The 13,128-nt window shown below is 38.8% G+C and overlaps 1 protein-coding gene across 28 annotated transcripts in view; it reads right to left on the bottom strand.

Annotated features, from left to right (window-relative positions):
* LOC127414196 (calcium/calmodulin-dependent protein kinase type II subunit gamma-like) overlaps positions 1-13,128 on the bottom strand; it is an 85,563-nt gene that overhangs the window by 21,775 nt on the left and 50,660 nt on the right. For all 28 annotated transcript variants that reach the window (XM_051652055.1, XM_051652026.1, XM_051652033.1 and 25 more), the window contains exons 6-11: positions 11,533-11,605; positions 8,609-8,711; positions 5,407-5,490; positions 5,135-5,229; positions 2,682-2,804; positions 116-199 (exon numbers count right to left, since the gene is read on the bottom strand). In XM_051652055.1, coding sequence (XP_051508015.1) covers positions 116-199; positions 2,682-2,804; positions 5,135-5,229; positions 5,407-5,490; positions 8,609-8,711; positions 11,533-11,605 — 562 coding nt within the window. The remainder of the gene's footprint in view (positions 1-115; positions 200-2,681; positions 2,805-5,134; positions 5,230-5,406; positions 5,491-8,608; positions 8,712-11,532; positions 11,606-13,128) is intronic.

The following is a 13,128-nucleotide window of genomic DNA, read 5'->3' as shown; positions in this document are numbered from 1 at the left end:
AAAATAACAATTCTTAATTTTAAAATCTAGAAACTTATAATAAAAATAAACAATGCTGAGAACAAATCTTCAAACAATCATAAACATGGATAAAGTGTTAATGAACAAACCAAACCTTCAGTTTTCTGCGGGCGTTGAACTTGCGCAGACACTCAACAGTCTCTTGACGATGCATCATTGAGGCAACAGTGGAACGTTGCTATGTGGGAGAGAGACAGCAAAGTCCTCAGGACAAAAATCCATGACAGATATGTACAGTGTATTACAAATTCGATATAAAGTGTCATTCTATGTTTTCAACAACCAAACAGGCTGGCATATGTTTCAATGTTTTTTTTTTTTTCCTTTCTTCATTGCAGCCTGGAGGGTTAAGTATATGACATTATGACACATGCCAGTTGCTATTTCAGGGCCTGAAATTCCTTTCTGAAAATGAGGGGGAATTCCCCCCTTACACGGCTCATTTCGCGGGATTTACACACTTTGGGGGGAGGGAGGAATAAAACTCATAACACTAAAAGGTCTGAAATTCACCTAAATCTCACGGGGGGCTACTTTTCTAAATTCCTGTATAGGTCAGATGGAACCAGGGTCAGAAATCAACTTTTTCATTAAGGGGCAATATTTGATTTCCAGGGGCATTTTTTTTTACCTTTACTAGGGCAAATTTTGTTTCTATTCTAACCTTATAAAATTGACCCTGTCATCCTTTTATGTTAGAATTTAAACAATTAAGTCAATTTGAAAAATGGCATCTTTCAATAATTACCAAATTGCATGATCTGTACATTGCATAATGTGCATTGGTTCTGAAACAAAACGTTTTTTTTTTCTCATTCACATATTTCCAAACATTTTGGCTATTAAATTAACATTGGCTTCAAAACGAATGCAGCGACAGAGGAGATGACAGCATTTCTCCAGATTTGAAATGAGGAGTTTAAAAAACTTGGCAACTTCTCCATGCCAATTGAATAAAACAATGCAAAAAGAAACATTTCACAATGAAAATTAGTCAGAGATTTGATTCAAACACTAAAAGTGGTTAATGTAAAATTATTATTGTATCATTAATAATGTTTTATTTCACATCAAGCTATTTATCTACATATTATTTTTGTTAATATTATTATTAACTACATTGTAGCATTTGGTTACATTGTATTTGGTTTTCTCTCAGACCTGATTAACTTAAATATATAACATCCATCCTTCCCGCACTTTTGGCTTCTAGCAGGTGAGGAGGCTTTTCAAACAGAGAGATGCATAAGTGAGATGAACCGATGGGCAGGTAAGTAGGCCATAGCACAGACAGTGACAGTGTTACTTACTAGGATAGTATATTTTGAACAAAAGGACCGAACGGTCATGTAATTTAGCGTGCGAGCACGACACCAAACTGTTGTGAAGCGTGAGAAGCGAGTGCCCGTTTGTGTGTGTTTATCGTGCCAGTATCCGCCACTGACATTTGCACAATGGAAGGCACGAAACAAATAAAGTTTAGCAAAAGTTCCAATGAAGATCGCGATGTAGGCCTATGTATTTGGAAGTAGGCCTATAGGCTATCAGATGTTAGTAATAAAACAACAAGAACTCTTTGCGGGGGTATTTTTTGAATTTAGGGGGCATTTTTGCCCAGAGCCCCCGTTAATTTCGAACCTGGATGGAGAGATGGAGATGAGAGATGTAACAGGTTTTTAAGTGTCTCTCTTCACCATGCAGCTGGTACACAAAGCATTTTTGGTATCTCTGCCATTCTTGTCAAATGGGCTGCATTATGACTGTGATATTAAAGGAGTCAAAACTATAGATTGCTTCAATGTCACGCGCTTGCAATGTTAACAGCTTTGTTAGTTATTAACAAGAGCGATGGTTTTATTGTGTCGCTCGCTAACGGAGACGCAGTATAACGCCATTTGCATGTCAAATTAACAGGTTTAGAAAAGTTCATACATCTGTAACATCTTAAGACAAGAATAAAGAGTCATTTAGGTGTAAATATTGTGTTATTGTGAATGGGGTTTAAGGCAGAGGTTCTCGAAACAAAAATGCATTGTAGGTCAGTTCCGATACGGTCTCGGACAGCTGGTAACAGTAACAATGCTAAATGCAAATAATAAAAAGCAACTTGATCATGCATAATTAGTATAGCAAAATAAAAATGGCTTAAACAACTTAAAAAGGGAGGAGAAAACGCTTGATGTCAAATAGTGTGCATCCAATCAGACTCTATGGTATTTTGAAGCAAATTCATACAAAAAAGGCAGATGCCAACATGACCAGGTTACTTGACATGCCCGCATCCTCGAAAACCATGAACAAAACAATACAAGGTAAAAGAAAATATGACTAAGACTACATTAAAATGGGTTCACTTGCAGCGAGGACAAATATGGTTTGTGCCACAACCACAGTTTGCTTTGTGTGGTGAATTGCTGTCTGCTGATGACATGAAACTATCAAAATAAAAGAGACATTTAGGAACCAAAAAAGTTAATGTCCTATTCAGTCTGTCAATTGTTGGGCCTATGCAGTTCATGGTTATGTTAATAATTGTAATGTTTGCTTAAGGACATTTGTGTTTATCTTTGCACAATAAACAATTTCAATACTGTGCTGGGTCATCACTTGATGTCTGCAATACTATTTGAGAACCACTGGTTTAAGGCTGGGGGACTTACGCAGACCCAAGGATGCTTCAGTGCCTGGTCAGCCGTGATCCTCTTCGCTGGGTTGATGGTCAACATCTGGTTGATGAGGTTTTTGGCTTCTGGGGTAACCGTGTCCCACTCCGGAGAGGGAAACTAAGACATGAACAAGGGAGAAAGAGGGAGGAAGAAAAAAGCTTGACATTTCTGGATGATATATGAATGGAGAAATGTACAGACATGCACAAACACACAGATCAATGGCTTTCATGGCCCCTATAATGGATGTTAATAAGATCAGTGCAGAGTAGCTAAAGCAATGGATGGAAGAGAGTTTTTCACTTGGATGGCTGAATGTGCTGATAACAAAACTGGCCATAATAATCACATCTTCCAAACTGCAGCACTCCATCAAATAGACAATGCCACAATGCAACATAAACACTCTAAACATGATATACTCTCATGCACTTAAAGAGAGCCTAGTTGAACTAAATGGAATTTAGAAAGCACCAATGAAATCAAATTATATCAGCAATTCTCTGATCTTGCTTGCTAGAATGTTTACAAACAACGAGCAGCAGCTGATCAACACTGATGGACATTAGCATCTGCACAGGTGCTTTCAATAAACTAAAGGCTATATATATACATACACACTGTATGATGACTTTATTTACATTAGTTTATATATATATATATATATATATATATATATATATATATATATATATATATATATATATATATATATATAAATACACACACATACCGATCTGCCACAACATTAAAACCACCTGGCTAATATTGTGTAGGTCCCCCTCGTGCTGCCAAAACAGCACTAACCTGCATCTCAGATTAGCATTCTGAGATGATATTCTTCACACCACAATTGTACAGTGTGTTTATCTGAGTTACCATAGACTTTGTCAGTTTGAACCAGTCTGGACTTTCTCTGCTGACCTCTCTCATCAACAAGGCATTTCCATCCATAGAACTGCTGCTCACTGAATGTTTTTTTTGTTTTTGGCACCATTCGGAGTAAATTCTAGAGACCGTTGTGCATGAAAATCCCAGGAGATCAGCAGTTACAGAAATATTCAAACCAGCCCGTCTGGCACCAACAATTTTGCCATGCTCCAAATCACTGAGATCACATTTTTTCCCCATTCTGATGGTTGATGTGAACATTAACTTAAGCTCCTGGCCCATATCTGCATGACTTTATGCACTGCTGCCACACGATTGGATGATTAGATAATTGCATGGATGATTGTTGGTGCCAGACAGGCTGGTTTGTGTATTTCTGTAACTGCTGATCTCCTGGGATTTTCACACACAACAGTCTCTAGAAATTACTCTGAATGGTGCCAAAAATCATTTTCTGGAATTTTCCAAGCTGCTTAAAGGCACAGTTAACTTAGTGTATGTAAACTTCTGACCCACTGGAATTGTGATATAGTCAATTAAAAGTGAAACGATCTGTCTGTAAACAATTGTTGGAAAAATTACTTGTGTCATGCACAAAGTAGATGTCCTAAATGACCTCCCAAAACTATAGTTTGCTAATATTATATCTGTGGAGTGGTTAAAAAATTTGTTTTAATGACTTCAACCTAAATGTAAACTTCTGACTTCATACACATTCGGTAACCACTTTATTAGGAACACCTGTACACCTACTTATTCATGCGATTATCTAATCAGCCAATTGTGTGGCAGCAGTGCAATGCATAAAATCATGCATAAATGGGTCAGGAGCTTCAGTTAATGTTCACATCAGCTATCAGAATGGGGAAAAAATGTGATCTCAATGATTTCAACTGTGGCATGATTTTTGATGTTCTGGTTGACGTCACTGCCTTCAACTCACAGCGATTGGCTAACGCCTCTAATTTGCATAAAGGTGAACATTTCTCAACTTTTTGATACTTGTTTTGCATGTTCCACTCCGCTGTCCATCCCACAATTGCTCACTCAAGCCTGCCGCTCAGCCCCCATACAGAATGAATTGAAAAAACTCGCTTGAGCAGTATTGTGAAGTTATATAGGATGGTGTTGATGAGAAAGATCACACTCAAAACTGTGGTTTCCTCGGGGGTTTGAGGAGATGATAAAGACTCCACAGTTATATGATCCTCTATGTGCTCAAGATCAGGGGGCTGGCATCATTCATTATTGAGGAACTCAGCTTTCTATCTCAGCCAATTAAATATTAACAAAGGCTTCAATCTGGGCTCGTCACTCTGGGTTGATAGGGTGACACTAAAAACTCTGTATGGGGACGGCAATGAGAGCATCTTTGTCAACATGTTGATGGGCACTAAACGACAGGCTTAATAAAAGGGCATTCACTTGCTGTTCATAACTGAGCTTTACTTAATGGAGTTGCTTAACGGACATGACACACAGTTTTGGTGGACGACACACAGTGTCTTGAAATTCAAAAGCATTGCTGAATGCCATAGATGGAGTCTGATCCTCACGTCGTAAGCTCCAGCCTTAATCTGTTGATAGAGCTTGTGCTGGTCTTCATCCCAGAAAGGAGGGTAACCCACCAGGAGGATATACAGGATCACACCTGCCCAGAACAAATAAACTGGTTACTTCATCTCACTCCACCGTCCCTCCCATGCAAAAAGACTGAATGTATATTTAGTACACCAGTTAAGCAGATAAACACATATACAGAAGACAAGAATAAAGAGTCATTTAGGTGTAAATACTGTGTTATTGTGAATAGTGGTGAAAGTATTACCACAGGCCCAGATATCCACTGGCTTGCCATAAGGATCCTTTCTCAGGACTTCAGGAGAGAGGTATCCAGGGGTGCCTGCAAAACCTGTGGAGCCATAATGGTGATTACATATCCTGCTCTAAAATGAGTTAATTGTAGTCAATCACAAAAATCACCAAAATCATCTCATTATGATAACCAAATTCTGTGCATTACAAACACAGCATTTCAGTTTAGATTACACAAACATAATATTTTGTTTAGTTCTTCAGTCTATGAAGTTTGTCCCTACTATTATTAAATGCTGACACACAATCTCAATTAATTGTCAATCTTGTCACATTATCTCACTACTATGTTGCCCTGTCCTGTTGTTTAACCCTTAAATGCATGGGTATTCCAACAAACATACTCACATCTTTAGAGACCCAGAACATATATTTATCACAAATGGATATACAAAATTCCCAGAGTGTAAATTTTCAAAGCATTTTCAAGACGACTAGAAAATAATAGAAGAGAATATATATTCTGAAATATTTTGATGTTTTATTTTTTATATCAAAGAGATGATGCAACAAACTAGGACAAATCTAGAAGAGGATTAATTACTTTCACACTGAAATTTCATGAGATGCAACAGGCTGTCAAATGCACTGAGGTACACATAACACACAAGCTACACATAAGCTACACATATGTACAGTTGTGCTCAAATGTTTGCATGACCTGGCAGAAATTGTGAAATTTGGAATTGATTTTGAAAATATGACTGATCATGCAAAAAAACTGTCTTTTCTTTAAGGATAGTGATCATATGAAGCCATTTAATATCACATAGTTGTTTGGCTCCTTTTTAAATCATAATGGCAACAGAAATCACCCAAATGGCCCTGATCAAAAGTTTACATAACCTTGAATGTTTGGCCTTGTTACAGAAACACAAGGTGACGCATACAGGTTTAAATGGCAATTAAAGGTTAATTTCACACACCTGTGGCTTTTTAAATTGCAGTTAGTGTCTGTGCATAAATAGTCAACGAGTTTGTTAGCTCTCACGTGGATGCACTGAGCAGGCTAGATTCTGAGCCATGGGGAGCAGAAAAGAACTGTCAAAAGACTTGCGTAACAAGGTAATGGAACTTTATAAAGATGGAAAAGGATATAAAAAGATATCCAAAGCCTTGAAAATGCCAGTCAGTACTGTTCAATCACTTATTAAGAAGTGGAAAATTCAGGGATCTCTTGATACCAAGCCAAGATCAGGTAAGCACAATACGACAATACTTGAACAAAAATGAGCTGCATGGTCGAGTTGCCAGAAAGAAGCCTTTACTGCACCAATGCCTACAAAAAATCCCGGTTACAATATGCCCCACAACACTTGACACGCCTCACAGCTTCTGGCACACTGTAATTTGGAGTGACGAGACCAAAATAGAGCTTTATGGTCACAACCATAAGCGCTATGTTTGGAGAGGGGTCAACAAGGCCTATAGTGAAAAGAATACCATCCCCACTGTGAAGCATGGTGGTGGCTCACTGATGTTTTGGGGGGGTGTGAGCTCTAAAGGCACAGGGAATCTTGTGAAAATTGATAGAAAGATGAATGCAGCATGTTATCAGAAAATACTGGCAGACAATTTGCATTCTTCTGCAGGAAAGCTGCGCATGGGACGCTCTTGGACTTTCCAGCACAACAATGACACTAAGCACAAGGCCAAATTGACCCTCCAGTGGTTACAGCAGAAAAAAGTGAAGGTTCTGGAGTGGCCATCACAGTCTCCTGACCTTAATATTATTGAGCCACTCTGGGGAGATCTCAAATGTGCGGTTCATGCAAGACGACCAAAGACTTTGCATGACCTGGAGGCATTTTGCCAAGAGGAATGGGCAGCTATACCACCTGCAAGCATTTGGGGCCTCATAGACAACTATTACAAAAGACTGCACGCTGCCATTGATGCTAAAGGGGGCAATACACAGTATTAAGAACTAAGGGTATGCAGACTTTTGAACAGGGGTCATTTCATTTTTTTCTTTGTTGCCATGTTTTTTGTTTGTTTTTGTTTTTGGATTTCTACCCTTTTTCTCCCAATTTGGAATGCCCAATTTCCAATGTGCTTTTTAAGTCCTCGTGGTCACGTAGTGATTCGCCACAGTCCGGGTGGCGGAGGACGAATCCCAGTTGCCTCCGCATGTGAGATTGTCAACCAGCGCATCTTATCACGTGGCTTGTTGTGTGCATTGCCACGGAGACACAGCGCGTGTGGAGGCTTCACGCCATCCACTGCGGCAACTACGCTCAACTCACCACGCGCCCCACCGAGAACGAACCACATTATAGCGACCACGAGGAGGTTACCCCATGTGACTCTACCCTCCCTAGCAACCGGACCAATTTGGTTGAGGAGGAAAAGAGCAACACTGTGCTATAAAAAAGAATTCATTACACATCATCACCTTTACAAAATTGTTTCATGATTTTACATGAGTTATATTTTGACAAAATGTTATAGTTTCACATGAAATAATTTAAAAGTAGAATCTATTAGACCTCATTTTATATCAACAGTGACAATTGTAGTTAAAGTTTCAAAATGTGTTTTGGCTAGAATTTTTTTTTCTTCATCAATATATAATTTATTATTATTATTAGCCTACTATTATTTAAGACTAGCTACACTGACCTAACCATGGTAATGAGGAGCCTTTCCTCCTGTGTAATTCTGTTTGAATGTTGTTTGAAATTAGGAAACAAATGGGATAATAATGGGCTCATAGCATATATATAAATTTGCTCTTAAATTTTTAAAAGAGGGGGAGAGAAATCTTTCTGTAGATTTTGTTGTTGACATCAATAGCAAACATAATGTCACTTGATGCATGCCCTTATACTTGAAAACCATGAACAAAACAACGCAAGATAAAAGGAAATGTGACTCAGGATATTAAATACAATTTATGTTTTTACTATGGTGGGTCGCCACTTGATTTCCTATGTAAAATCTGGGTCCCAAAGTAAAACCAGTTGAGAACCACTGCTCTAGACCCTATAGAGATGTAGATGCCATAGAGAGCAAACAGGAGAACAAGGGAAAAGAAACTTTATGCTAGTGGGAGAGTCAGCTGATATACGAATATCAGTGCCACCTAAACAGGAAGATAAAAATCTTTTCAAGAGATGAGCCAATGAGGTTAAAGAACAGTAGAGGGGTCTTACCGAACCAGGCTTGCTGGTCTCCCTGCACCTCGATGGCAAGACCAAAGTCAGCCAACTTCACTGCCGCCCCCTTCATCTTACTGGCCAACAGCAGGTTCTCTGGCTGCAGGAGGACAAATGACCACGAAAGGGTATGAGACTAAATATCTCTGCATATTAAGCTAGAATATGAGAAAGTATTTAACATTAAAAAAAATGGCAAATAAGCTTTAAACTTGAAAAAACTTAGAGATCTGAATAAAATATGGTAACACAGCACCAGCCAAAATAATTGCTGTAGTGCAATTCACAGCCATTCACTCCCAATTGACTGCTCATTTATTGTGTACGAATAAAGATGACAATTTAATCAACTGTTTTATGTTTGATCTACATAAAAGGACATAAACGTATCCAGCATGTACTATGAGCACAGTCTTTCATCAACGCTCTGTAGGAACATTAAAGTGATCCAAGCAAGAACTACAGTGTGTATCAAGTGAGTGAGAGAGACAGAGAAATAGTGTGCATGCACTCAAGTGTAAGAGAGATAGAGAGAGAGAGACATGAGAAAGGAGAGATTACAGGTGGTGTCTATATGTCACTGTGTGTGTGCGTGTATGTGTGTAAAGCAGACGGATAACTGTGACAACACGCCCATTGCTCTGTGCAGCATAATTCATGATGAGACAGAGAGGAGTACTTGTTATCTCATGCTACGAGAGCAGGGGTGAGCTGCTCTTTTGACCTGCTGTCCTGCACACCCCGCTGCCTCTGAATGCTGTGGGCACAACCCAGACCCTGCCACAGCTCATTCAGCCTGCAACCTTTAGAGAAGGACTCATCTCTTTCTAATCTCTTAAACACACATATTATCTGTCTCCGTGTGCTTTGTTTTTCCTTGTCTGTCTGGCTACTGCTCGCTTCTCTGTGTGCCATTTTCACTTTACTGAAATCTTGGGTGATATAATGAAGGTTCACAATATAATTGCAATGATTTTGCTGCCAATATATAAAATAAAGCAACACTGATAATATAGAAGGATTTCAAGGTGCACTCAATTTTTGTTTACATTTTGCTGGCCAATAAAGCAGTCAACTTGCACTGAAACCTAGTTGAGCGGATGTAGCATCATGCATTTTAAACTTTATAGTCAATGCCATTGTCTAACTTTATTATTCACAGTCAGCCACAATTAATTTATTCCATGAGCACAAGTGTCCAATAACAGGGGTGGGGTGGTGGGGCTTACAGAAACAAAGTGAGTAATATTAGGCGGGTCTTGTGATCTCAATATGTCGACTCCTTTATGAGGCACCCAAGCTCCATTAGTCTTTATTAGGCTACTAATATGACTAGAGTCTTCATCTCCTGAGTGAACATGATTTTAAACACATTTTTCAACAGTATTATTCATTTCATTATGTGTAAAACTTATTTGAAGACATCTTTTTTTTTTTTTTTGTATGCCTTTAAAGGGGTCATGTCATGAAGAATCAAATTTCTTTGATATTTTGACAAATAAGAGATCTTTCTACTATAAAAACATACTGTGAATTTCAGAACTCAAAACGTAATCCCCAATGCAATAAAAGCATTTATTGAAACCAAGCTGCCAAAACGCCTCATTCTCTACTTCCGTAATATTGTGATGTCATAAAGGGTACTCATTAATTCATGACCACCTCTACAGCAACAACATCAACACCTACTTTACATCATTGCATCCTTGGTCCCGCCCACTGGGGCTCAGTTCGTACTCACAGAGAGAGAGCAGGAAAACAGGCCTAGTGTGGCCTAACTATTCCTGAACACTGCCCATCTGCGCTATTTTTAATTGTTGGTGTATGTAAACACACACTGGACAGAGGGCCAGAGACAGGGTGGAAAATGATCATATCGATCATTTAATGCAAAAAAAAAAAAATAAATAAAATAAATAAAAAAAGCGTAACTAACATAGTGGACCTCAGGGAAGATGATAAAACTTTATAAAAAAAAGAGCACTTTATAACCCCTTAATTTCACAATCCCAAATTTTATCAAGTGTAAAACATATTGAGATATAATTTTCTTTTAGTTATACAGCCCAGTCCTATTTCACTGTCATAAGATTATTTCTTCTCATCTGTGTTCATTTGTTGTTTTTCTAATAGGCTGATGAATTAGAGGTGGCATAATATGTCCCAGCCACACAAGCTCACCGCCACGCTGTCCGTCTGCAGCCTCTGTGATGCCACACGGGTTGCCATAGCAACTGTCCAGCCACCAGCACAACTCTCTCCATCTTTACATTTAAAGATATGGAGTAGCATGGTAAGAGCTGATCATTTGGAGGTTGTGGAGCAGTGGGGGTTATGACACTCTCTCAGAAGTGTGAGAGGACTATAAGAAAAGTAAGGATCACTCTGTCCCTTATTTCATTAGGTACAACATTTGTTTTATGGAGATAATGATAACCCTAAACATGTTTTAACATGTTTCACTATATTAGACAATTTGGCCCCTCCACAAACACACACACACACACGCACACAATCTCACCTCCTACACAGACTCTACTACATCTACTCGGTGTACCCGCTGTGGTCTTTGAAAACAAGGAAGCACTGTTCGATTTTAATTCAAGTTGAATGATGGCATTTTTAGAACAAATCTCTCCATCATCCTTTAAATGTTCCTTTTGGTAGGTTTCTGCATTGTACTTGTATGAGCCCTCGGGATTGGTCATCTCTTGATGTCAAGAGAAAGAATAACAATCAAACAGGTTGGAAAACAGCCATTCAAGCTCTCTGGTGAAAATTCTGCAGCCACACAGTGCTTAATGATGCAAGCACATGTCTTGAGTGAGTGCAGATGACAACAAAGAGTTGCCAAGTGGATGAGGGTTCAGATGACGCAAGCTCCTTTACTGGCACGTTGCCACAGTGACGGCGTGACTCACCTTGAGGTCCCTGTGCACAATGTCATGCTGGTGGATGTGGCTGACGCTTTCAAGGATCTGATTGATGCAATGACTGAGAGAGAGAGAGAGAGAGAGAGAGAGAGAGAGAGAGAGAGAGAGAGAGAGAGAGAGAGAGAGAGAGGGGGTTATGAAATTGTAAGAAATGTAATATTTTTTTTATTTCTTGTTACTTTTGAGGAATCTCCAAATAATGAATCCTAATTATATAATTATACCATTTATGTATATCATTTATATTATACCGTATTGTGCAATTTTGTAATGTAATATTTGCTTTGTTCAATTAGACTCTGTTTGCTTTGCTGGTCCTTAAAGCTGCCAGAGAAGATCTCCAGGATGGGAAAACAGATATATTTACCATCCCACCCAAATGCCAAAACAAATTTCCTGCTGCTGAATGCATATATCATTCCACACAATGGACAGAAATGGCAAGCACCAGTGGAGCTGACAGGATTGTATATAAATGCAGCGAGTGGAGCTGCTCATTACAGAGCTTCGAAACCTGCTCAAAAGGTCGCAACCTAAGGACAAAGTTCGTGTCAAGGGGGTGACACCTCTTCAGAGGCTCCATTTCACATAGAATACAAAATTTCATACCAAATGTGATGAGAGAGCAAAAAAAAGAGGTGGTGGTCCAGTGAAAAAAGAGCCCCGTTTGCTATTCCCTGAAGCTCTCTTAATGAAGGATGGCGAAGAAGGCATTTCTTGTGTCCAAATTTGGCAAACTTTGTGGCCTGCATTCCATTCTATCCCATTACTGGGGCACTTTCCAGTAAAAACTCTCTCTCTCTATGTTCTCTCTTGATGCAAACTCTCTCTCGTGCTCCAAAATACAGTCATAACATTTGCGCTGTAAGTCATCACAGTGCCTTTCAAAAGTATTTGGAAAGTGACATTAATTTTGTTGTTCTGGCTTAATGCTGAATACGAAGTGGAACTAGACTGAAGTGCAAATGGTCAGCTTAATTTAAGGGGATGTCTATCCAGTGTACATGACAGGTTAAAAATGGCACATTTCAGGCAGGGTACAATCCCTGTTACGGCACTGAGAGCACTTACATTGTTTCACATAATTCAAAATAAAAATATAATGTTTAATAATTAGGTAGATATTCCTGGCAGTTAATGACTGTCTCACTGACCAAAAACCAATGCACAACACTAGACTCTGGGTATCCTTATTGAACCCTAACAAAAAAGTACAGTGACTGTACAATGGTACAGTGATGGTATCAAATGATTTTGCCATGGTACTTTGTTACAGTATATACTACAATACTAAATGACAACCAAGTTCATGTGCCTTGGTATTGTATTTACATTATATGCCAAGGTACATCAAAAGAATACCATGCTTTAAATATGGTACGTGTGTGGGGACTACTGGAGATTCGCAGTGGATTTTAAAAAGACGTGTCGAGAAATCATAACGAAGTAAGGTCAGAAATTAACTTTTTCATTAAGAGGCAATGCCCACTGGTAGGGGCATTTTATACCTTTGAAGGGCTTTTTCGCTGGCAGTTTGGACTGTGTTCTATCTGTCAGACAGACCTTGACATATTAAACTTTAAT

This window comes from Myxocyprinus asiaticus, chromosome 23 (assembly GCF_019703515.2).
Source record: "Myxocyprinus asiaticus isolate MX2 ecotype Aquarium Trade chromosome 23, UBuf_Myxa_2, whole genome shotgun sequence".
Classification (NCBI taxonomy): domain Eukaryota; kingdom Metazoa; phylum Chordata; class Actinopteri; order Cypriniformes; family Catostomidae; genus Myxocyprinus; species Myxocyprinus asiaticus.
This window is presented reverse-complemented; position numbering and strand designations above follow the sequence as displayed.